General features: G+C 47.3%; 2 protein-coding genes across 2 annotated transcripts in view; both read right to left on the bottom strand.

Moving 5' to 3' along the window:
• The window catches only part of LOC308580862 (uncharacterized protein), a 194,933-nt gene that overhangs the window by 124,123 nt on the left and 43,979 nt on the right, over window positions 1-26,831 (bottom strand). The gene's annotated exons all lie outside the window — the stretch shown is intronic.
• Window positions 9,714-14,479, bottom strand: LOC308580571 (E3 SUMO-protein ligase ZBED1-like). The gene is made up of 2 exons (XM_081182418.1): window positions 14,234-14,479; window positions 9,714-12,006 (listed from the first exon to the last, which is right to left on the bottom strand). Exon 2 carries the CDS (start codon window positions 11,988-11,990, stop codon window positions 10,038-10,040), a length of 1,953 nt encoding a protein of 650 aa, XP_081038544.1. The 5' UTR covers window positions 11,991-12,006; window positions 14,234-14,479; the 3' UTR covers window positions 9,714-10,037.

Genomic DNA, 26,831 nt, shown 5'->3' with positions numbered 1-26,831 from the left:
CAAGCCGTTCCAAGAGCTCTAAGAAAGCCAAAGTCTCCAAGAGTTGTTTGTGCTCTGAGGCGAAGTCCAACAGCAAAAGGCATTGCCCTGCAATTGGCAGCTGGATGCAAGGCTAATGTCCAGAAGTTGAGACGTTACTGGAAGCAGTATGGGGTCCCGAAGAGATTGCCGTGATGCACTGCAAAGGCCATGGGAGAGGCCGGGACATGGTCACTAGGGGCAACCAGAAGGCAGATAACGCAGCTCGTGAAGCAGCTTTGAAACCTCCACCAGTACGCACCGCAGCCCTCATTCCGGAACTCACCCCAGACGATGTGCAACCGCCCTACACACCTGAGGAGCAACAGTGGGCACGCCAGGAAAGAGCAACACTCCAGGAGGGATGGTTCCGTCTACCAGACAACCGTGTTTTTGTGCCCCAGCATCTAGCCAGCGTGATTGTAAAGAACTACCACGAGTCTACTCACATAGGAAGCCCAGCTGCTAAAGCACACCTTGGGAGAATACATCCCCAACCTATCCCAACTAATTGCTGCTATCTCCCAAAAGTGTGTCCTGTGCGCCAAGAACACCCCCAGGCAAGGCCAACTCCCTCCGCCGGACGTACAACACATGGGCTTCACCTATGGAGAGCCTGATTGTGGACTTCACTGAATTGCCTCCAGCTAGGGGTATCAAATACCTGCTTGTGTTTGTCTTTACGCTGACGGGCTGGACAGAGGCGTACCCCACTAGGATAGAGAAGGCTTGTGAGATGACCAAGAAACTGCTGAATGAAGTCATACCCAACTGGAGGCTACACGCAGCCTACAGACCCCAGAGTTCGGGAAAAACTGAGCGAATGAATCGCACCTTGAAGACCCACTTGGCCAAGCTGACCCAGGAGACGGGAATCAACTGGATAGATGTCCTGCCCATTGCCTTGTTTCGGATTCGGAGCGCTCCAACCAAGAGACTGAGACTATCACCCTTTGAACTTTTGTATGGCAGACCAACCCCTTTCGTCCGAGACATCCCCGCCAGTTTGGGGCGGGTGGGGCGGGTGGGAGATCACATCACCCAGGAACAAGTGCAATCCCTGTCCTGTGTGTGTGTTTGCTTCCCTTTCCAGGTACTACCTCGAGCCTACACCATGCACTCTCGCTGAGCCGGTCCACCAGTTCCAGCCGGGTGACAGCGTGGAAGCGCAACCCCCTCATCCCCTCATCCCCAAGTGGCGACGTCCGTATACCGTCCTCCTCTCCACCCCAACTGCGGTGAGAGTAGCCGACGTGATTCCCTGGGTGCATCACACGCGTCTGAAGAAAAACCCTTGTGTCTGACGCTACCGGGAGCACGTTGGGCCACGGGCAACGAGACCCTGCGACTGATCATCACCCCTGCGTCCAACGCCACCGGGAGTGCATTTGGCCACGGGCAACGAGATCCTGCGACTGATCATCACAAGGACTTTCACAAGGACTTTCCCCTTTTCTCTATTATGTTCTGTATTGATTTGCTCTATGTCCTACTGCCCTTTTTGCTCTATGTCCTATTGCCCTGACCCCACTGAGCCATACCGACCCTATTGGCCTGCGGACCTCTGCTACGACTGGTTCGTCTTGCCAGTGGTAAGAAACGGCGTGCTCATTGGCTATTGGGAACAGGGCTTTGATGAGGTTGCCGTATTGAAACATCCCACTACCCCACTGTGGCTTCTCTTCCACACCACCGTCCAGCGCACATGGGTACTGCTCCTACGGGAAGTTGCAGAGACGGTTGAAATCTATGGAGTTCTGGACCGCTCTTGCTGTTGTGGGGGGGGGGGTAACCAGCTGTCACTCGGGGGGTAGAGCACTGTACCAACCCCATCTGGTAGACCAGGTCCTAATCTTAATCCAGGTGTTGCATGGGACAGAGCCTATCTTAATGCAAATATTGCAGGGGAGGGAGCCTGAACCAGGTGCGCATTGAAATTGCTGAACAAGTGCCAGTAAATCCTGCAGCCCCACCTGTGGTTGTCGTGGTGGCTCGAGTCTCCCAAAAATCCCAGAATACTGCCTGAACTACTGGGCCTGGTAACTTTAATACCCTTGAATGTGGTAGGGTATTCTTGTGGCTGCATAAGGGTTGCCACCCCAGGCTTCAGCCTCCATAGGCCCTGGTCAGAGACCACGTAGGTGACCTCCACCCAGTAGGACCAGCCTTTGAACTTTACAGAGTCTATTGCCATCCCTATAGCTCCCGAGGCCTAGCAGTGTATCAGTGCCAGGCGGCCACTTTTCCCTGTGTAGAGTGGGAACGTTTTGTGTGTAGACGCTGTTCACGCCTCAGTAGGGCCAGGAGTTAGAGGCCCACATGACCTGGCCTTCGTGGGCCACCATCCCTTTGGCCTGCGGTATTACACTTTTTGTGGTATTTCTGTGTTGGTGGTACAGTTCTTTGTTCTGGGGCACCGAACATCCCTCGAATCAGGATGTGGATCATACCCTGCCTCCTGATGGTTCTCACCTCTCAGATGGCCACCGGGTGGAGGGAGAACACCTTCCTGAACATGACCACGGCTGTGGCCAAGAGCCTGAAGAGGTCTGAGTGCTGGGTATGCGTGCGAGGTCAAGATTCTGAACACCACCTACGTGGTTCCCCAGCACCATATTTGAAGACTTGACAGGGTCATAGAGGGAGGCCCGTGTATCCACAGGAGTGTACATTTCCTGGCTCTCTATGACAGTGTTCCCCAACCACTGTTCCGCGGCACACTAGTGTGCCACGAGATGTTGCCTGGTGTGCCGCGGGAAAAATTAAAAAATTTGAAAGATTTTTATTTTATTTTTAAAGTCAAATTTTCGATTGGGGCGCCGTCACTAGATGACCCCTGGGGTTCCCTCCCTCCCTCCCGCTCTGCGCCTCCCTCCTCCTCCTCCTCCTCCTCCTCCGGGGAGGCCCTTCCTGGCTCTCGGCCAAGGCTTGGCGGCTGCCACTCACTCACTCGCTCGCCCACCCGTCCCTCCATCCCTGCACCCGGCCTCTCCCCCTCCGTCCCCTGCCTGGATCCGTAGTCCCCTCGCCCTTGGGCTCCACGCCCGCGTGGGGTGCGCGAACTACGTTTCCCAGCGTGGCCTGGCGGGCCGGGCGTTTTGTTTGAAGCGCTCTTCTCCCGGCTATGGAATGAGCGCGGCGGCGGCGGCCGGGCGGGCAGGGGCTCTTCCGCGCAGACCCCGCGCAGCCTGCCTGCGCCCCCGCGGAGATCGGGCGGCAGGATGGAGCCCGGGGATCCCCGCGGAGGCGGAGCGGCGGAGGCGGAGGCTGCCCCCCAGGTAGGGCTGCATCGGGGGGGGGGGTTATTTTTGCAATGCTGCATCCGCGCCGGAGGGGACGCATCGGACCGCGGGGAGACCCCTTGGCGGGCGTGCAAGGCAATGCATGCGTGCAGGTGTTGCATGGAGTGCAGTGCAATGCAATGGCAACGCGGCGCCCTGCATGCATGCATGCAACTTCCACTGGCGCTCCGGACTTGGCAGGTGAGGGGGGTCCCCAGTGGGCGGCAGAGAGAGCCGGGAGGGCGAAGGGGAGCCGGGGGGAGCAGCGCTGCTCCCCGAGCCGAGCCCGGGGGGAAACTTCGGCGTCGTTGCGCCGGGTGTTGGAAGCGGAGGCTGGCGGGGGCCCCTCACCTGCAAAACCTGGTCGCCTCTCATATATTTCGTGCATTGCATTCATCACCCGCTTTCTCCTCCAAGGAGCTCCCGGGGGCGCGCGTGGTTCTCCCCGTGTTATCCTCGCAACAATAGCCCTGCGAGGTGGGTCAGGCGAGTGGCCCAAGGGAGCACCCAGGGATTGTCCTGGCCAGGTGGGGTGATTTGAACCCTGCTCTCTGCCCGGTCTTCGTCCTCATTTAGCCCCCACATGTGCATGACTGTGCATGACTGAGGTTTCCCCCCCTCGTCTTGGCTATGGTGTGAGTCTGTGCTGTTAATTAATGGGGTTCTGCCTTCGGAGAAGATGAGCCAGCCCTCAAGGAGGTGATTATGTAATTTGCTAGCAATTCATGTCCCTCCCGGCGTGACGCTGCGCGCTGACGTCACGGGGCTGTAATGGTGGTGTGCCTCGAGATTTTTTTATGAAACAAGTGTGCCTTTGCCCAAAAAAGGTTGGGAAACACTGCTCTATGATATTGTACCTATAGGTCCATCAAGCGAAAATGGAGAACCGTGACCGGTCAGCATTTTCGTGATGGAAAGGGGGGAATGAAGGGGTGAAGTTCAGGATGACCAATGGAGAGCCAGACCAGAGCCATCTAAAAGCTAAAAGCATAAAGTCATTTTAGAAAGCTAAAGACTATTTCTCTTTCTCCTGTTTGCCACTTTGCCACCTTTTGCAGAGGCAGCTAGCTTGCAAGGATGTGGTTAGGGTAGCTTGCACCTGAGGTTAAGCCATTTCTGAGAAACGACCCCTGACAAAGGCAAGTAGCAGGATGTTTGCTGACCACCGGGCTCCAGATAAAACTCTTAGGTGTGAAGTTGCTAAACCACAAGTACATTTCTGGGAAGCAGGGGGTTCAGGGGCATTTCCTGGAACTAGTAAAGAGGTTAAGTAGTTTATAAGCCAGTAGCGCCACCTAGTGGAATAGGCAACTTGGAACCGAAAGGACACACCAATTTATTCATTGGTTGAGCTTTAATGAATATGCATCAATGACCATAGGAAATTGTCAATCATTGGCTAAAGGGATGCCAAGGGGCTGAACTGTGCTTTGCAAAAAGGTATATAAGTTGGCTGCCCCTAAGGGGGGGTGGGCATTTTCTCATTTTCCTAAATGCACCCACATTTGCTTTTTGTCTGACAAAATCCAAATAAAAAAACTTTTTCTTTAAGAAACTTTGCTGCCTGGTTTTTACATTCCTGGTCTGTATTTCTGCAGTCCCTTTCAGGAGGGCGGATATTGTTACACTTGATGGGTGTTTGGTGGAGGGCAAGGAGAACCATGAGGCAGGGTCCAGGATGTTCAGATTACTGCCACCAGACCTCCCCTTTCATGATGTAACCGTGATGTATGAGTGATGTACCGTAGTTTGGGGGTGTAACTTGGGTTTTAGCAGCTAATAAAAATTTGGGGGCTCTTTTGTTTGGGGCTTCCATCTTGCTTCGTCTTGCAGTGAGTTGGAATCTTGTCGCGACAGTTTCAATAAAGACCAAGCCTACTGGCTGCTGTTTTGCTCTGGTATTCCTGGCTGGTGTCCTTGTTTTTTGTCCAAGGGAGCCCTCAGATTTTTCCATTAACAGTTGGCAAAGAGCAGTGCCAGATTTATGTAGAAGCTAAACAAGCTATAGCTTAGGTACGTTTCCGAGCACAATTCAAAGTGTTGGTGCTGACCTTTAAAGCCCTAAACGACCTTGGTCCTGTATACCTGAAGGAGCGTCTCCACCCCCATCGTTCTGCCCGGACACTGAGGTCCAGCTCCGAGGGCCTTCTGGCGGTTCCCTCCCTGCAAGAAGCCAAGTTACAGGGAACCAGGCAGAGGGCCTTCTCGATAGTGGCACCTACCCTGTGGAACACCCTCCCACCAGATGTCAAAGAGAATAATAACTACAAGACTTTTAGAAGACATCTGAAAGCAGCCCTCTTTAGGGAAGCTTTTAATGTTTAACAGACCACTGTATTTTAATACTTTGTTGGAAGCCGCCCAGGGTGGCTGGGGAGACCGAGCCAGATGGGCAGGGTATAAATAATAATTTTTGTATGTGTTGAGCTACAACTACAGTCATACCTCGGCTCCTGAACACCTTGGGAACAATTAAAAACCAGGAGTGAGTGTTCTGGGTTTTCGAAAGTTCTTGTCCCACGGGGCTTCCACAGCTTTCGATTGGCTGCAGGAGCTTCCTGCAGCCAATCAGAAGCCACGCTTTGGAGGTCGAACAGAAGTCTGCTCTCCAGGTGGACCAATGGCCCGGCTTGGCATAGCACAGCAGCCCATGCAGCTGTTGCCTGGGGCTTATAGAGGGGAAGGAGATTCTGCTTCCAGGGAGGACTGAAAGGGTGAGGGAAATGGACTCCAGTTTTCAAGGTTCTCTTTCCAGGCCTCTCCAGGCAATGCCTACAATCTCGCCTCTCCTGGTATGTCCCACGGAGGACCGTACAGTCTTCAAACAGAAACATCTTGGAGGTCCCGGGCCACAGGGAGGTTAGGCTGGCTTCAACCAGAGCCAAGGCTTTTTCGGCTGTGACCCCAATCTGGTGGAACGCTCTGTCACAAGAGACCAGGGCCCTGCAGGACTTGACATCTTTCCACAGGGCCTGCAAGATACAGCTGTTCCACCAGGCCTTTGGCCAGGGCACAGCCTGACCCCCTCCTTTGGTAATCCTCATAGAACTCTAGCCCAATGGTTGCCATTAATTTGATTAATTTGATTCTGAATTGATTTTAGAATGAATTGATTTTAGAATGCTGTGTTACTTTTATTGTTGAGCCCGGCTTCGGCTGGGGAGGGCGGGATATAAATAAAATTTTATTTTTATTGTTATTATTAACCCTGGCATGGACTCCCCCCCCTCCAAGAGGGACCCAGAAATATGCACCACCAAGAAAGGACAGGGGACGATGGGGTTGTCCCTTGGCGTACATCACATTTCGATCCCACAAAGGTTCAGTTGAGTATCTCTTGGCTTCCAGGGAAGAAAGAAATGTGTGGAGTCGGGGGGGGGAGGTTCAAAAGAGATGCAAACCCTGCAGGTGTTGAGCCCCCATTTTGCAGCTGGTTTGCATTCATCCAGGTCGCAAGAAAGAAGATTTTGGGGAGTTGGGGGTGTGTGTCTTTGTTCATCCTTCCCCTTCCCCCATGCTGCATCTTTACTTCTTTGTCCTCTCTGCTCATCCTCCTCGCCTCACTCGCTTTTGCAATTTCCTTTCTTGCTCCTTCTGCGCACCTGCCTGGATGTAGAAGGCATTGCACGGATCCAGGCCCCTGCCAAAAAAGGAGCTCTTTTGCAGGGTCTCTTTGTCCTTTGTTTCCCAGCCCTCTTTGCCAGGGCCGGATTTAGGTTTGATGAGGCCCTAAGTTACTGAAGGTAATGGGGCCCTTTATATGTCCAGCTGTCCTTTGTCAACAACAAGTTGTCACTGTTTCTTGTGTTGAATATATGCTACATGGTAATTTATGGACCTAATAGGTATCTAAAGCCATTTGCACTTGTTGCCATGCAACCAGTCCATGCAGAATGTCGGCATCCTATATATAGAAATGAGCAAACTACAGTGGTGCCCCGCAAGACGAACGCCTCGCAAGACGGAAAACCCGCTAGACGAAAGGGTTTTCCGTTTTGGAGGCGCTTCGCAAAACGAATTTCCCTATGGGCTTCCTTCGCAAGACGAAAGCCCATAGGGAAATCTCCGGGACAGCGGGGAAGCGCAGCGAGTCTTCCCCACTGTCCTCGGACCTCCTCCGAAGGCTGGCGGTGGGGCGGAAAGCCCTTCTCCCCGCGCCAGCCTTCGGAAGGCTCCTCCGAAGGCTGGCGGGGGGAGAAAAGCCCTTCTCCCCGAGCCAGCCTTCGGATGGCTGTCCTGAAGACTTGCGGTGGGAGGAGGGTTTTCCTTCCCACCGCCAATATTCAGAATGCTGTTCTGAATGTTGGTGGTGGGGAGGAAAAACCCTCCTCCCACCGCAAGCCCCGGGAACAGAGGAGAAGCGCTGCGCCCCTTCCCCTCTGTTCCCGTACCTGTCCTGAAGGCTTATGGTGGGGAGAAAAGCCCTTCTCCGCACCGCCAGCCTGGCAAGTGGTTTCCATAGGAACGCATTAATTGATTTTCAATGCATTCCTATGGGAAACCGTGCTTCGCAAGACGAAAAACTCGCAAGAAGAAAAAACTTGCGGAACGAATTAATTTCGTCTTGCGAGGCACCACTGTAGTGATGTTTTAGGGAGCAGGCAAGCAGGCATCATAGGAGCCTACACAACACAAAACACTGTTGCTGTATGTAGGTTTTATTTTATTTGTTTTTTATCTTATATTTTGGAAATGTACATCCAGGTTTTTCCCCCCTTTAATTTTTTGAGGGCCTTCAAGAGAGTGGAGCCCTAATAATAATAATAATAATAATAATAATAATAATAATAATAATAATAATATAACAACAACAACAACAACAATTTATTATTTATACCCCGCCCATCTGGCTCGGTCTCCCCAGCCACCCTGGGTGGCTTCCAACAAAGTATTAAAGTACAGTGATCTGTTAAACATTAAAAGCTTCCCTAAACAGGGCTGCTTTCAGATGTCTTCTAAAAGTCTTGTAGTTGTTATTCTCTTTGACATCTGGTGGGAGGGAGTTCCACAGAGCGGGTGCCCTGTGGAAAATACAGAGGTGAAATCCTGATTCTTCTAGAAACTGCAGAGCATGAAGTTTATGTCTCACCAAACTAAGGAAAGGTCTTTTTCTTTAGAATATGACAGCAGTAGAGTATAAAGGGGCAAGCTAGTGTGCCCCACGTAATTTTCATCGTTCCTGTTTTTCTGTTTGTTCTGGATCCTATAACCTCGATACCAGATTCATAGAATCGTAGAATTGTAGAGCTGGCAGGGATTGCCAAGGGTCATCCAGTCCACCCTGCTGCAATGGAGGAATCTTTTGCCCAATTTGGGAATCGAACCCATGACCATGAGATTTAGAGTGTCATACTCTACCAGCTGAGCTGTGTTGCAGCTTCAGTTCCCGTCAGCCCCATCCAGGCCAAGTTGTCAAGGATGATGGGAGATGATGAAGTCCATTTGACATCTGACAGAGCCCTGCACATTTCCTTCAGGCAAGCAAGAGAAGTTATCACAGTGCAATGAAACATTCCAGCCAGAGGCATGCCCTGGAAAGGTATCCTGAGAACTATAGTTTACCCACAACAGAACTACATTTCCCAGCACCCTGAGCAAACTACAGTTGTCAGTATTCATTGGGGGGGGGGGAGTGTTTTGAAAATATTGTGTGAACGCAACCCAGCTAGGGCTAGGCCACAGCTTATTCTCAACATCGCAATATATCGGGCAGCTAAACATTGTGGCATTTCAATATACAGTCGTACCTCAAATTTAATCCATTCCGGGAGTCCGTTCGACTTCCGAAACAGTTCGAAAACCAAGGTGCAGCTTCTGATTGGCTGCAGGAGCTTCCTGCAGCCAATCGGAAGCCGCAGAAGCCGTGTCGGATGTTTGGCTTCCAAAAAAAGTTTACCAAGCGGAACACTCACTTCCAGGTTTGTGACATTCAGGAGCCTAAGGCGTTCAGGAACCAAGGTATTACTGTATTACAATATCTGAAATGAGGCTGGGGCTATGTAGAGCTAAACATGCTAATGACCTGGCAACTGCTAATACTTACGGGTCTAACTTTAAAACTGGTAAATTTTTGCTAACCTTTAAAATATTGTTACAACTCTTGTGTTATGGAACTACCATACCAGTAATGTTTGAATTAGCACATTTTCTCTAAAATTAAAGCTGTAGAAATAATCAGCAGCATAGATATCAAAAGGTGAGGTGAGATAATGTTCCCTAAAAATTTAATTACATTACTAAACAAGAAAAAAGCCAATTCAACATCACACTTTAAGATATTCAAATATAATTAACTATTGAGTCTTAATTGAACGTGTGTACATCCCACCAGTTATCTGATTGTTAGTTAATTTTCTTTTCTAAACTAGGCCAAAATAGAAAGAAGGGAAGGGATAAATTTTAACAGAACAAAAGTTTGTTAAACAATATTTTTATTGCCAAAGATGTGCATTTTTTTAAATAAACCAGGCCAAACCAGAAAGAATGATTAAAATTTTACAGAAAAAAATATTAATCTATCTATCTATCTATCTATCTATCTATCTATCTATCTATCTAGGAAAATTTTCGTTTCTTTTATAAACCAGGCCAAACTAATAAGAATAGATAACATTTCACAGAACAAAAAAATATATTAAACAATATATATATATATATGTGCAAGGAAAATGTGCATTTCTTTTATAAACCAGGCCAAACGAGAAAGGATGGATAAAATTTCACAGAACAAAATAAAAATTACATGAAATCTATGTTTTTTGCAAGGAAAATTTGCATTTCAGCATTCTCTGGCAATAGAGATGACCTTTGTCTTTGAAAAACATTGCCAGCCGTGCTGAACACACTTTCAGATGGCACACTCGTCCCTGGGATAGCCAAAAACTTCTTTGCCAGCACCTTCAACACTGGGAAGGAAGCCTCGTGTGCCTTCCACCACGTCAGAGGGCATCCATCAATGTCCACTCTTGGCATGGCTATATACTCCTTTAGCTCTTTTTCTGCTTTCGACTCACCATCTACCACTGCCAGGTCCTCCTCTTCTTCGTCCAAATCAAAAATTTTCGCCAGCCCCTTTTTCTTTTTGGGTGGAGCAGGGCAAGTATTTGGCTCCGTAGAAGCAGAATGCAGACTCCCGTGCAAGTCTGTCATCTTCTTGATGGCCTCCTGCCTGACGGCCTCTGGCGCCTCTAAGAAACGCAGGCGAAACCTCGGATCGCACAACGAGGCCAGGCCTAAAGTGGTTGCCGTGGGAGCGCTATCGTACTTTTCTGACAGTGCGCCTAAAATTGCACATTTAATGTCCTTCAGCAGCACACTGTCTCCCTCATCAGGCTGGAGACTTTTCTTAATTTGCCTATAAAGAGGCAGAACGGTTGACGCCGCGACATAATTGCTTCCACTTAGAGTTGTGGTAATGTCCTCCAGCAGAGTAGTTGCAGACACAAAGTCCTGCACGGCTGAGACGTCGCCCCCTTCCAACATCAAAAGTCTTTTAGATGGATGCTCCTTGAGTACCTTGCAGAGTGGAACTTGGTTTTCGAGAAACCTTTGGCACAGCTGAAGCGTACTCCACCATCTTGTCGGGCAAGCGCTTGGCAAACTGACTTGGTCCATCTGAAGTAACTCTTGAGCTCTGGCGAGGTCCCTCCTCATCTTCCAGCTGCAGCAAATGCTATTTTGCAGACTCTTCAGTTTCCCAATTGCCCTTTTCAACAGTGTCAGGCTTAAAGCTCGGTTAACACCGATATTTATATTCTGGGCAAAGCAGGAAATGTGCTCAAAACCAAGCTGCCTGACCGCTTTCAGAATATTTGAGCCGTTGTCCGTTGTGCTGCAAAATATGTTCTTCACATCGATGTCCCACTCCGATAAGGTGTCTGTGAGCATTTCACAAAGATGATCTGCAGTGTGGTCCTCCAAAAATTGCTTACAGGCCAAGCAAGCGCTTGTCAACTTCCACTCGTCGGAAATGAAATGTACCGTCACAGCCACAAAGGGAGTGCCTGCCACTGACGTCCAGCTGTCCGTAGTGATGGCCACTTCACTCTCACTTAGCCGCTGTATCTCCCCCTTCATTTTCTCCATGGTGTCACTGTACAGTTTTGGAACTCCCGTGGTTGTGAAGTATTTCCTACTAGGCAACCGATACCTCGGGTTTAGAGTGTTCACCATCTGGATAAATTTTGGGTGCTCTACAGTGTTGTAAGGCTGCATACACGTAGCCAGAAACTGCGCGACTGCCTGAGTGCAAGTCCTTGAGGTCTTAGAAGGGAGCAGCTGGGAATCCAATGCTGTTTTTTGCTGTCGTCTAGAACTTTCCCTAGCAGTTCTTGCCGGCTCAGCAACCCTAGCTGTTGACGCCGTTACAGCTGGAAGATCGTCTGAATTAGCAGCAGTACGTGAAGAAACGGAAATGTGTCTTGATGAGGAAGGTACTGCCAGAGGTGTGGACAACTCCCTAAATTTCAGAGGGTGGTGAAACTTGAGGTGGCTGCTTAAATTGGAGGTGTTTCCGCCTTTTGCCGATACCGAATGTAAACATATTTTGCAAATGGCGCCATTGTCAGTCAAAACACGGCCGCTCTCATCAGCAGGCAATCCAAAATGCATCCAGACAGCACTCTTGGTTTTTCGTTTTTCTACCAAATGGTGGTATTTGGGAACATCTACAGCACGGTGATGACGAGGCATACTGAAGACAAATAACCTGGGGAAACATTGAACAACAATAAAACTCTTAATTTTGATGTATTTAATTGTATGAAAATTTACTCAATGATAGCATAATAATAATAACAACAACATCAATCATTTTATTATTTATACCCTGCCCTTCAGGCTGGGTTTCCCCAGCCACTTTGGGCTGCTTCCAGCAAATATAAAGGTAAAGGTAAAGGTACCCCTGCCCGAACGGGCCAGTCTTGACAGACTCTGGGGTTTGTGCGCCCATCTCACATCTATTGGCCGGGGGCCAGCGCTGTCCGGAGACACTTCCGGGTCACGTGGCCAGCGTGACAAAGCTGCATCTGGCGAGCCAGCGCAGCACACGGAACGCCGTTTACCTTCCCGCTGGTAAGCGGTACCTATTTATCTACTTGCACCCGGGGGTGCTTTCGAACTGCTAGGTTGGCAGGCGCTGGGACCGAGCAGCGGGAGCGCACCCCGCCGCGGGGATTCGAACCGCCGACCTTTCGATCGGCAAGCCCTAGGCGTGAGGCTTTAGCCCACAGCGCCACCCGCGTCCAGCAAATATAAAACATAATAAAATATCAAACATCAAAAACTTCCATAAACAGGGCTGCCTTCAGATGTCTTCTAAAAGTTATGTAGTTCTTTATATTCTTGACATCTGATGGGAGGGCGTTCCACAGGGCGGGCGCCACTACCGAGAAGGTCCTCTGCCTGGTTCGCTGCAACTTCGCTTCTCGCAGTGAGGGAACCAGCAGAAGACCCTCGGAGGTGGACCTCAGTGTCTGGACTGAATGGTGGGAGTGGAGACACTCCTTCAGGTATACTGGACTGAGGCTGTTTAGGGCTTTAAAGGTCAGCACCAACACTTGTGAATGTGCTCAGAAGCATACTGGGAGCCAGTGAAGATCCTTTAGGACCGGTGCTGTATGGTCTCGGCGGCCACTCCCAGTCACCAGTCCAGCTGCCACATTCTGGATTAATTGTAGATTCTGAATCACCTTCAAAGGTAGCCCCACATAGAGCACACTGCAGTAGTCCAAGAAGGAGATAACCAGGGCATGCACCACTCTGGCAAGACAGTCTACGGGCAGGGAGGGCCTCAGCCTGCGCAGCAGATGGAGCGACTAGACCGCTGCCCTGGACACAGAATGGACCTGCACTTCCATGGAGAGGTGTGAGTCCAAAATGACTCCCAGGCTGCACACTTGGTCCTTCAGTGGCACAGATACCCCAGTCAGGACCAGGGAGTCCCCCCCATACCTGCCCACCCCCTGTTTCCCCAAAACAATACTTCTGTCTTGTCAGGATTCAACCTCAATCTGTTAGCTACCATCCATCCTCCAACCGCCTCTAGACACTCACGCAGGACCTTCACCGCCTTCACTGGTTCCGATTTAAAAGAGAGGTAGAGCATGCTTCAACTATACCATTACAGATTTCAGAGCAATAGATCAATGTTAATATATTAATTTGTTATTAATATTATATTAATTTCTGCACAACAAATGTAAAAGGTTAAAAGTAAAGGACCCCTGGACGGTCAAGTCCAGTCAAAGGCGACTATGGGTTTGTGGTGCTCATCTCGCTTTTCAGGCTGAGGAAGCAGGCATTTCTCCGCAGACAGCTTTCTGTTGTCATGTGGCCAGCAGGACTAAACCGCTTCTGGCGCAACAGGACACCATGACGGAAGCCAGAGCGCAAGGAAACACCGTTTACCTTCCCGCAGCCGCGGTACCTATTTATCTGCTCGCACTTGCGTGCTTTCGAACTGCTAGGTTGGCAGGAACCAATGCATGAGAAATCAAAATGGTTGTGGGGAGAACTGAGAAGAGTTCCAGGGCAGGGAGCGGCACTGGAGGAGAAAATGGGCAGCGTAATGGGAGGGAGGGGAGAGACACAGATGGGGGGGAGGGAAGAGCAGTGTCTCAAATGCAGAGCCGAGTCTGTCTCTCCTTTTAACTATGAAAAACATTCTAGCAGCAGTGACGGTGAGCGCCCACGGTGAACGCAGCATAAAACCGGTGAGGCCGAGGGCTGCTTCCTTCGCAGAAGCAAAACCCGGGGAGGGGAAAGAGAGAGAGAGAGAGAGAGAGACAGGGGGACAAACACACACAGAGAGGGGGCAGAGGAAGAGGTTCAAAGGGGGGGGGGCTTTGTTTGTTCATGGTTTTAGGTGAGAAATGGGTTCCGGAAGCCAGGACTTGTAAAGAGCCAGCCCTGACCAGCCTTCTTAAGCAACCTACCAGATTTGCTGCAGAGAGATTCCGATTTTTTCTTTTGCCAGCCTCTCTCTCTCTCTCTAAAGCTGCAGCAGCTGCTGGGGGCGAGGCAACCTGGAGGCGGAGGAAACGCTGCGCTTGGTTGCTCCATCCTTTCAGCCGCCGCCTGGGATTCGCAGGGAGGAGCTTAGGCGGAGTTAGCGAGGGCTGCCCAGCAGGAAGCATGCGGCTTTTCCAATACCGGGCTTGATGCACGATAATTTGCCATGTCTTTATATAGAGAGAGATAGATATATAAGGTTATCACGATTTTTTTCCAAATATCGGTTTTAAACAATGAGTTGATATGTATTGCACAGGCCTAAACCTGACACACACAAAACCACCTCTGTCGTCGTGGTCCCCCTCCGCCCACCGCCCAAGCCTCCTGTATCACCTGGCAGCCTGCGTGGATTTCCTGGGTTGACGACTGATGCAACGTCCTTTTCCCCAGGGAAGCGTTTAATATTTAATGCTGTGTTGTTTTTAACATTCGATAGGAAGCCGCCCAGAGTGGCTGCGGAAACTCAGCCAGATGGGCAGGGTGTAAATAAATTATTATTATTATTATTATTATTATTATTATTATTATTATTATTATTATTATTATTTTCCCCCAGAGTCTTATCAGCTGGTGCAAAGCAGAGTATTCCACGTATTGGGAGGTTGTGTAAACTGCTCAGGGGGCCTGTGAAGGAAAAAAGTCAGGACCCACCAGTGGGGGCACAGAGTCTCCTTCCTCCTCCTTTCCCAGCCCCGACATGCCAGGGGTTTGAGACCAAGGTGGGGGGCTGTGGGCTTTGTGTAGGTGCCATCACTGCAGGGGGTGGGGGAGACGTAAAGTCTGGCTGACAACGGTTTTGTGGACATCCATTGTGCTCCCTCTGTGTGTGGAGGGGATACAAGGAGGTTGCCTCAGACCAGGATTCAACCTTGAGGTTATCCAGTGCCTTTTCTTCTGGGGGGGGGGGGACATACCCCTAAACATTTTGTGAATCTAAGTTTGGCCTCATTGAGGGGCAGTATTTCAATATGAGTAGGAAAATTAGGTAAAGGTAAATGGAACCCTGACCATTAGGTCCAGTCCTGACCGACTCTGGGGTTGCGGCGCTCATCTCGCTTTATTGGCCAGGGAGCCGGCCTACAGCTTCTGGATCATGTGGCCAGCATGACTAAGCCGCTTCTGGCGAACCAGAGCAGTGCACGGAAACGCTGTTTACCTTCCCGCCGGAGCAGTACCTATTTATCTACTTGCACTTTGACGTGCTTTTGAACTGCTAGGTTGGCAGAAGCAGGGACCGAGCAACGGGAGCTCACCCCGTCGCGGGGATTCAAACCACTGACCTTCTAATCAGCAAGTCCTAGGCTCTGTGGATTAACCCACAGCGCCACCCCATGTAGGAAAATTAGAATACCCCTAAACATATTTTTTTTAGAAAAAAAGCACTGAGGTTATCTATATCCTCTGCTCTTTTAAAATGTGGGGTTTATTTTGATTATGGATTTTGTGGTTTCATATTTTGATTTTTATCTATAAACCACCCTGAGGCCTGCAGGTATAGGGCAGTATATAAATTCAGTTATTGTTGTCATTATCATTATTATTATTATTATTATTATTATTATTATTAATAATAATAAAGAGATCGAGGAAAAGCTAAATGATTGCTTTGCACTGCAGGAAATAGGCCAGAGCCCAATGCATGAGCTAAACTTTGCAGGGGGAAAGTAATAAACTACTTGGGCAAAGGAATTGAGGAGATTATCATCAAATTTGCAGAGGACACCAAACTAGGAGGAGTAGCTAAAGCCGCAGAAGACACAATTGGGATTCAGGATGACCTTAACAGATTGGAGAACTGGACCAAAACTAACAATGTGAATTTCAACAGGGGCAAATCCTATATAAGATTTGGGGAGGGGACGACGACGAGGACGACGATGACACCTGCCTTCCCTGTAGTACCATGTGAAAAGGATTTAGGCGTCTTAGTGAAGGAGTTTGTAAATAAACGCAAGAGTGAGTTTTTCTCTTTGTAAACTGACTTTTGGTGAGAAATAAATTTCTGCAGTCCCCCCCCAAAAAAACCGAGAGAGGCAGCTACCCTTCCCCTGTCCCAACAGCCCTTACTGTCAGAACGTCCTTCTGAGGTTTAGGGACATGATGCCCCTCAGGGGTGCCATCTTGAATAAAATATTGGGGTGGTGGGCAGGTAAGCCCGGCCCTGCATAATTGATCACACCATTTGAATGACAATGTCTATCAACTTTATGGGGACGGACACCCTAAAATATTTTATTTTATACTAAGCCATTTCTCACCTTCTCACCCCGTGCCTTTTCCTGCAAGACCTATTACAGTCGTTAAGAGTCGTCAACAGGCTCATCTCAGCTATCTGCCAATCTCCCATTCCCACCCCCCTTCTGAGTAATACCCCTCCCCACCTTCTCACTATATAGAAGGATCTGGCAACTTCTGTTTCAGTGTATCTGAAGAAGTGTGCATGCACACGAAAGCTCATACCAAGAACTAACTTAGTTGGTCTTTAAGGTGCTACTGGAAGGAATTTTTTTATTTATTTTATTGGGGGGGGTGTGAAGACCCCCTGGGCCCCTAGGAGTTGGCTCTTAGGATGTCCCTCTGCCAGTTCCAGTTCCCCAACCCCCTCCCACGGCAGGGATCCCTCCTGGCTGTGCAAGTGCGGCGAAGTGCGCCCGTGTTGCAGCTGGCCTTTTGGCTGAAGAGACGAGAGAAGGAGTCCACGAAGGGGTTAAAGGAAGCGAGAGAGGACTGGATGCCTTGAAGGCCTGGAAAGGGACACTCCCTTTGTCCGTCCCCGCCCCCCCCATCTGCCCTCCCTTCTCCGCTCGTCTAGGGTGGTCCCTCCAGATGGAGAGGTTGGTGCGCTTGGGAGAAATGCGGCACGGAGAGCGAGGGGTGAGCTGTGCCGGGGGGGGGGCCTCTGGGCGCAGGAGAGACTCTGGGGAGGGGGTCTCCTTCAAGTCATCTGAGAGAGGGATCTTTGAACAGTGGGGTCCACTTCGCCCACCCCTCCCTCCCTTCCTGGAAGCCGAACTCCTCCCCCTCTATGAGCCCCAGACAAGCCAAGTCAGGCCATTGGTCAACCTGGAAATAGAGGAGGGGGGAAAGGCAGGAATTTTCCCACTGCAGAGGAAGGACGGAATGAAAAATCCTCCTCCAAAACGGCTCTTTGTTTCTGGAATTCCTTTCACAAAGTAGCCAAAACCCTTTTCCATCTCCCATGTTTTCAGTTTTCAGTGTTATTTCCCTTGCATGGTCAATGATTCCATACACCATTCCAAAAATATGGATGGAGGTGCTATGGAAATGTTTCAGCATTTATATATAATATACATATTGAAAGCATTTCATTATTTGTGTTTATTTTTTGTTTATTTTATTGCATGCTGAGATACAATCCATCAGCATCAAAAGGTAATAGAAGCCTGCACCTTCCCAGTCTGGGTTGCTTCAAGGTCAAAGGACTCATTATCATGATAGACAATACCTGTGGCTGGAGGCTCTACACAGAGACATGTGCATATTCAGGCCAAGGATTGCCAGTATTATAGGCAAGGTGTGTGAACTTGCCAAATTTATAAATGCTGAGTGTGAGAGAAAGTGAGTGGGTGGGATTATAGTATATACTATAAGGTAAAGGGACCCCTGACCATTAGGTCCAGTCATGGCCGACTCTGGGGTTGCAGCACTCATCTCGCTTTACTGGCCGAGGGAGCCGGCGTACAGCTTCCGGGTCATGTGGCCAGCATGACTAAGCCGCTTCTGGCGAACCAGAGCAGCGCACAGAAACACAGTTTACCGTATTTTTCGCCCTATAGGACGCACTTTTTCCCCTCCAAAAATGAAGGGGAAATGTGTGTGCGTCCTATGGGGCGAATGCAGGCTTTCGCTGAAGCCAGGAGAGTGAGGGGGGGTTGGTGCGCACTGACCCCTCTCACTCTCCAGGCTTCAGGAAGCTATCCGCAAGCCTTGGGAGCCCGTGGGAATTCCTGCCTTGGGAGCCCGTGGGAATTGCTGTCCTTGCTTCAAAAGGTGAAAAAGTTTTAACATTTTAACTCTGCAAAGTTTGCAGAAGAAGTCACAGGTTAATGGCGGCACCAGATACTTTGCTGTCTTTGTGTCAGTGGATTAATACAGTAGTTTTGAATATTTCTACATTCACGTATGGCACCAATAACACTTCTGCTTTACTTATTCCATTTAGGAGAGACTCTGATACACAAGTCTCAACTCATTTCCTTCCTTGAGACACAAAAATACAGAAATGCAGGAGAGGCGGAGAGGCATTTCCCTTCAGTATGCAGTGAGACTGTCTCCTTTCAGTGTGTAAGAACATATGAAGAAGCCTGCTGGGTCAGGATGATGACCCACCTTTGGCTTGTCAACTGCAATTTCGTCCATTTCCCCACGTCTCTCTGGAGAGACTTTGCCTCCAGTCCATTGCTAGGCTTTTCAGACGCAGTGATAACTGCATCCCACTCCTTCTCTCCATCCCACCCGGTTTCCATTATTCCCACCATATCATCTCCCATGTCTACAGGGTTTAAGGGAAGATTGCTACTGAGTTATTTTTTATTTTTTGGAGGGGTTGTCCAACAGTCTGTTGCTATGATTTATTAGATTTTCCGATCACTTTCTCTTCCTCAGGGCAACCCAAAGCGACTTGCAGCCAAACACACATCAGCAAGATTAAGTATTAAAAGTCCTGATCTTAGTGACCAGCCAAGGTCTTCTTTGCCATGTTTTCTGTATTTTGGAAGGCAGAGAGAAGGCTGTTCTCAGGGCCTGCTCCACCATGAGGCAGACTGAAGCAGCCCCCTCAGGCAGCAGATGCAGAGAGGGGCAAGTGGACCGAGCTGAGTGCCCTTTTGTTGCTGTTTAGTCGTTTAGTCGTGTCCGACTCTTCGTGACCCCATGGACCAGAGCACGCCAGGCACTCCTGTCTTCCACTGCCTCCCACAGTTTGGTCAGATTCATGCTGGTAGCTTCGAAAACACTGTCCAACCATCTCGTCCTCTGTCGTCCCCTTCTCCTTGTGCCCTCGATCTTCTTGTGCCATTTGGCCTGCTCTAATTTAACTTTTAATTTAGCTTTACCTTTAATTTAACCTACTGTCCTCTCATCCAGTGGAAGGGGCTGTCCCATTGCCAGTGCCCTAGGCACAATGGAGCAGCCTTGGAAAGTAAATGGTGCAGGATTAGGGAATGCGTGCAGTTGATTGGAAGATTTTGGAAGGATATTACAGATCATGGAGGAAGGAGGGTAATGGATTTCCAGTGGAGGGGAAAGGTGACAATGCTACGTCCCTCCAGATGTTGCTGCAGTACAACTCGCATCATTGCTGGCCATAGGCCATCCTTGCTTGGGTTGATGGTAAAGGTAAGGTAAAGGGACCCCTGACTATTAGGTCCAGTCGTGACCGACTCTGGGGTTGCAGCGCTCATCTCGTTTTATTGGCCGAGGGAGCCGGCATACAGTTCCGGGTCATGTGGCCAGCATGACTAAGCAGGGATTCGAACCACCGACCTTCTAGTCAGCAAGTCCTAGGCTCTGTGGTTTAACCCATAGCACCACCTGCCTCCCTCTGGGTTGATGGTACTTTGAGTCTAACCACATCAGGAGGGCCAGAGGTGCCTCACCTTATCATAGAAGTTTTCTTTTGGTGCTCAGTGTTAATGGGAAGTTCAAGGTGGAAGTGGATACTAAGGGTCCTTGAGACAATTTCCCAGAGCGTATTATGGATATTTATTTAAAAAGACAATCCAACAGTGTAACTGTATTCTAAGATCATGTGGCTTTACTGATGATTGAAGATCAGGAAAGTTTGAAGAGATTTTACCATTATTTCATTTCATTTCCTAACAAATCAGACCAATGTGTGTTACATTCCTTTATTCTCCTTCTTGAAACCCTTACAGGAATTTTGTTAACTTCCACCACCTCTGAAGCAAGGGGGAAAGACAGAATTCTGTGAGCACACTTAGTTCATATCCCTGAACTCACAAAGAAGAGAAACCATGAGGGATGGAGTGCGGAAAGAGTCTCACTGATTGTGGAACACTCAGTAAACACCAGCAAACTCATACAGGAGGAAAACAGTTTGAATGTATGGTATGTGAAAAGAGCTTCACTCGGAATGAAAGCCTTGTTACACATCAACGAACTCACACAGGAGAGAAACCATTTCAATGTGTGGAGTGTGGAAAGAGCTTCAGTCGGAGTGAAAGCTTTAATTTACATCAACGGACTCACACGGGTGAGAAACCATATGAATGTATGCAGTGTGGAAAGAGTTTCAGTCGCAGTGAAGGCCTTAATTTACATCAACGAACTCACACAGGTGAGAAACCTTTTAAATGTATGGAGTGTGGAAAGAGCTTCAGTAGGCATGGAAATCTTAATATACACCAACAAACTCACACAGGGAAGAAACCCTTTAAATGTGTGGAATGTGGAAAGAGTTTCCGTCACAGGGGAAACCTTAATACACACCAACGAACTCACACAGGGGAAAAACCCTTTAAATGTATGGAGTGTGGAAAGAGATTTAGTCACAGTGGAAATCTTAATACACATCAACGAACTCACACAGGGGAGAAACCATATAAATGTAAAGAGTGTGGAAAGTTATTCAGTGAGAGTGGAAGACTTCATATACATCTACGAACTCACACAGAGGAGAAACCATATACATGTATGGCATGTGGAATGAGCTTCAGTCGAAGAGAAAACCTTAATTTACATCAACGAACTCACACAAGGGAGAGACCATATAAATGTATGGAGTGCGGAAAGAGCTTCAGTCAGATTGGAAACCTTAATAAGCATCAACAAATTCACACCGGAGAGAGACCATTTAAATGTATGGAATGTGGGAAGAGCTTCAGTGTAAGGGAAAACCTTAGAAAACATGAGCAAACTCACAAAGAAGAGAGACCATTTAAATGTATGGAGTGTGGAAAGACCTTCAGTCAGAGTTTCCGCCTTAATTTACATAATCAGACTCACACAGTGAAACCCTTCAAATGCATGGAGTGTGGAAAGAGCTTCAGTCGGAGTGGAATGCTAATAATTCATCAAAGAACTCATACAGAGGAGAAACCTTTTAAGCATCAACAAATTCACACAGCGGGGAAGCCATTTAAATGCATGGAGTGTGGAAAGAACTTCAGTCGGAGCAGAATGCTAGTAATTCATAAACAAACTCACACAGAGGAGAAACCTTTTAAATGTGTGGAGTGTGGAAAGAGCTTCTCTGGTAGTAGAAACCTTAAAAAACATCTGCGAACTCACAGAGGAGAAGAACCATTTAAATGTATGGAGTGTGGAAAGAGCTACAGTCAGAGTGGAAGCCTTAAGAAACATCAACAAACTCACACAGGGAATAAACCTTTTAAATGTTTGGAGTGTGGAAAGAACTTCCGTCAGAGTTCAGACCTTACTTTGCATCATCGGACTCACACGGGTGAGAAGCCATATAAATGTATGGAGTGTGGAAAGAGCTTCAGTCAGAGTGGAAACCTTAATAAACATCTACAAACCCATACTGGGGAGAAACCGTTTAAATGTATGGACTGTGGAAAGCGCTTTTGTCGGAATGAAAGCCTTACTTTACATCTACGAACCCACACAGGTGAGAAACCATATAATTGCATGCAGTGTGGAAAGAGCTTCAGTCAGAGCGGAAAGCTGAGAATTCATCAACGAACTCACACAGAGGGGAAAACCATTTAAATGTATGGAGTGTGGAAAGAGCTTCATTAAGAGAAGAAGCCTTAAAAACCATCAACAAACCCCCAGTGGAGGAACTGTTTAAATTGAAGGAGTGTGGAAAGTGCTTCAGCAGTGATGGAGCGCTTACAAACAATCAGTGGAAAAACCATTCAAATGTATGGAGTGCATAAATTGTTTCTCTCAGAGTTCACTCCTTCAGATCAGCAAATTCATATCGGGGCAATCGGTTGTAGATGCTTCGGGCGTGTATGATGTTCTGGTTTTTGTAAAGTTGTATAGACATGTTTTTAAGGAATGAACTCGCAGTAGTAAGTATAATTTAAGATTTTCAAATTTGAAGCTTTTACTGCTGGGTCGTATTGCTGTGATAAAAATGAATGTATTGCCTAGAATGTTGTTCTTGTTTCAAACATTGCAAATTGTGGACAAAATGGACTGTTTCAAGAAGTGGCAGAGAGATATTTCTAAATTTGTCTGGCAGGGCAAGAAGCCTAGAATAAAATTTAAAATACTAACAGATGCAAAGGAAAGAGGTGGATTTGCCCTGCCAGACTTTAAACTTTACTATGAATCAGCAACTTTCTGCTGGTTGAAAGAATGGCTGCTTCTTGAAAACACAGACATTTTGGATTTAGAAGGTTTTAACAATGTATTTGGATGGCATGCATATCTGTGGTATGATAAGGTCAAAGCACATAAAGCATTTTAAGAATCATATTGTCAGGAAAGCATTGTTTAATGTCTGGATAAGATATAAGGATTTATTGGAAAACAAAACCCCAAGGTGGCTGTCACCGATGGAAGCAAAAGCACAGAAAAAGCTCAATATGGAGGCCAAATGGCCGAAATACTGGGAAATTCTGGAACAAGAGGGAGATAGACTGAAATTGCAGAGTTTTGAGAAACTAAAAAACAAAGTGCGAGATTGGCTTCATTATTATCAGATAATGGAGGCATATAATTCGGACAAGAAAATTGGTTTCCAGGTGGAAAAATCAAAATTAGAAACAGAACTGTTAGAACCCAAAACTAAGATTTTGTCAAGGATGTACAACCTGCTGTTGAAATGGAATACGGTGAAATGAGACGGTGAAATCTGTTAGGATTAAATGGGCACAAGATGTTGGACATAATATAATGATGGCTGACTGGGAACAGTTATGGACCACAGGTATGAAGTTTACGGCATGTAATGCCTTAAGAGAGAATATTATGAAAATGGTATACAGGTGGTACATGACCCCAGTCAAGCTTGCAAAAATCTATCATTTGCCTGATAACAAATGTTGGAAATGTAAAGAAACTGAAGGTACATTCTTCCACCTTTAGTGGACATGCCCAAGGATTAAGGCTTTCTGGGAGATGATCTATAATGAATTGAAAAAAGTATTTAAATATACCTTCTTGAAGAAACCAGAGGCCTTTCTCCTGGGCATATGTATGTATGCTACAACAGCAGCAAGAATACTCATTGCAAAGTATTGGAAGACACAAGATCTACCCACTCTGGAAGAATGGCAGATGAAGGTGATTGACTATATGGAACTGGCGGAAATGACTGGCAGAATCCGAGACCAGGGAGATGAGTCGGTGGAAGAAGATTGGAATAAATTTAAAGACTATTTACCGAAATATTGTAAAATTAATGAATGTTAGAACGATGTTGGAGAGAAACTAAGTGGTTTTTAGCTGCAATACTATAAGGGAATATGAAAAATGGATTACTAATAGGTAAAGATTTAATGTTACAATATTTTAAGATTAAAGATTAGGATAAACAAAGAGGGGAAGGATTTGCTGAACCAACAAACTGAATTGGAATACAAAAAAGGGAGGCGTGAGGAGGTCCGGGAAACAAGCTAATGAAAAATAAGTAATGGAAAGATTGAGTTGTTTTTAATTATTTTTATTTTGTATTTTTCTTTTTTCTATTTTTATTTTGTAATATTTTGAAAATTGTAATAAATATCTTTTTTTTAAAAAAAGTATAATTTAAGATTCATGTACTGTTAGATAGGGAGGGGGAGAGTGAATCTGTAATGCTGGTGGTTGGGGTCAGCCGAATTTTGATCTAGAGAGCTAGAAATGTCAGATCACTTCCTATTGAGATTCAGACTTTAGGCACGTAGTCCATCCTTGAAGGCTATTTGATTTAATGGGCTTCTGAGGGGATTTTCCAGTTGATATGACTGGTGCTACCGTCGAGTCAGTTTACAAGTCAGTTTTTACTTACAAACTCTTTTGCCGAAACGTCTAGATCCTTTTCACGTGTACTACTGGTAATCAAGTGTCCCACAACTTAAATTTGTGCAGCTGGTTATTTCTTCCTTGGTGTTGAACCTAATGTTTGTCCCTCTTGATAAACCTTTAGCTAATTTTGGCCCAGTTCTCCATTAAGTTATTCTCTGTTATTGTCATCTTGAATCCCAATTCTCTCTTCTCCAGCAATAGCTAACTTTTCCAGTTTGGTATAATCCCTTTATAAGCTTTATATAATTCTTCAGACTCGCCCCCTGCAAAGCTTAGTTCATGCCTTGGGATCTGCCCTACAGGCGCAAAGAAATCATTTAGCTTCTGCTAAATCTCTTTACAAGTAACCTCAAGTGTTGGTTTTTTGTTTTTTAAAAAATGTTTTTGTTAAAAGATTTTCTTGGGGATCAACAAAACATGTGGGGGTCTCCTTTTTCCAAGTCAGAGTGAGGCAAAAGAGAGGAGGGAAGTGAGAGGGTAGGGAGGGGGAGAGACAGTATTTTTTCTTTATTCTGCATAGTATATACATGCTTTTTTGCAGACGGTTGGTTGCAGTGTGTTGCTGTCTGTGTGGCAGGGGTGTAGCTGGGTCAAGTTTACCATATTGATTGGTATGTTTCCAGGGTCAGTCAGTGGATTGAGTTTGAATCCTGACAATGCAGAAGTACTGTTTCTAGGGGACAGGGGGTGGGTAGGTGGGGGACGGGACTCCCTGGTCCTGATTGGGGTAGCTGTGCCCCTAAAGCACCAGCATCAGAGTACCATATTTTTCACACCATAAGATGCACTTTTTTCTTCCTAAAAAGTAAGGGGAAATGTCTGTGCGTCTTATGGAGCGAATGTGTGGTCCCTGGAGCTGAATTTTTTGCCCAGGGGCAAAAAGCAGTGTTCTCGAAGCTACCAGCATGAGTTTGACTAAACTGCGGGAGGCAGTGGAAGACAGAAGAGCCTGGTATGCTCTGGTCCATGGGGTCACGAAGAGTCGGACACAACTAAATGACTAAACAAAAACAACAAAAAGCGGATCATGCTTTTTTCTTTCTTTGAAAGCGGGAAGTGGGTGTTGAAACAAAGCCACTGATCGCAAGTGATCGGGAGCGAGATAAGGGACACTAGCAATAAAGGAGGCTGGCAGGGAGGGGGGAGGTAAAGACAACAAAATTGCAAGGAGAGGAGACAGGAAGACTAAATCAGTGAGGAGAGAAATTAGAAGAAAAGGAAGAGCAAAGAACTCGCCAGCTAAGGAAAAGACACTAAGGCAAACAAGAGGGGAGTGTTGAAAGGAAGCAACTGATCGGGATCGGGAGAGAGATAAGGGAGGCTAGTGGAGGCTCCCTGCGAGGGGGGAGGTAAAAGCCCATGGATCCTAAGGATTTTTACATTGGTTCACCCCAAATTCACCATCAGATCACATAGCATGTCCATGGCTACAGCCTGCACCAAAAAAATCACGCCACTGTTTCCTGGGGCTGCAACGGTGGAAAAATGTGCTTACAAAGCACGGATCCACATGAATTCTCAGGATTTTTGCATTGGGCTACCCCAAACTCACCGTCAAATCACATGTCTGTGGCCGCAGCATGAACCACAAAAATCATAAATCTACTGTTTCGTTCAGAATATTATTTTTTCTTATTTTCCTCCTTTAAAAACTAGGTGCGTCTTATGGTCAGGTGCATCTTATGGAGCAAAAAATATGGTAGTTTTGTGTGGCAGTTAGACTTTTCCAGAGTTACGCTGGAAGAGAGCCCCGGTCATTTGACCCTTTAATTAGTTCCCTTCCCCCTCCTATAAAAACTACGCAAGACACTCTCTTTTAAGGTTTAAATAGCACATAACTTTTTTACGCAGCGTACTTGCCTATGTTAGATTAAATACACAATGCAGGTAGCTGTTCCTTTATGTTACATATGGATTAACTCTTGAGGCAGACAGCAGCACAACAGAATTTTGCTTCTGTTGACTCTTAAAGCTGTTCAGAACTGACTTAACTGCCAACCGACATCACTGCGTCAGACGTATGACACCTCACATCTCCTTAGCCCTTGTGAGCATTAACCCATTAACTTAGCATTTTGGCTATTACCATCCTACAATTTGGACTCACATATGTGATGGCGCTACAACCCCTTCCCCTCTTTCACCCACCTCACAGAACAACAGTTCCACAAATTCCCACAAACTACCCCAGATTATGTTGTGGGGGACTTGTGTGAGAGAAAACTTAATAATTTGGAGTCTCAGGCAGGATTTGATCAAATAAACAATAACTATTTTATTTAACAAACGTTGTTTATGAGGGTCCTGACCTTCTTTCTTCACAGACCCCTGTGTGATTTACACAACCTCCCCAAACCTGCAACACTCCACTTTGCACCAGATGATAGACTCTGGGGAAAGGGACATTGCATCAGCCATCGGAAACGAGACACCAAATTTAACCACATTGCAAGGAGAAAATCCACTCGGGCTGCCAAGTAATAAGGAGTCTTGGGGGGATGGGGACGGGGACCACTTGGTGGTGGTGGTTGGGATTTCAGTATCCACAAGCTGCCA

This window comes from Podarcis bocagei, assembly GCF_964188305.1.
Source record: "Podarcis bocagei genome assembly, chromosome: 2".
Taxonomy (NCBI): domain Eukaryota; kingdom Metazoa; phylum Chordata; class Lepidosauria; order Squamata; family Lacertidae; genus Podarcis; species Podarcis bocagei.
Note: the sequence above shows the minus strand (reverse complement) of the source record. Positions and strands in the feature narration are given on the sequence as shown.

Excerpts from the sequence above, each read along its gene's own strand:
- LOC308580571 (XM_081182418.1), bottom strand. The coding sequence starts at position 11,990 with ATGCCTCGTCATCACCGTGCTGTAGATGTTCCCAAATACCACCATTTG.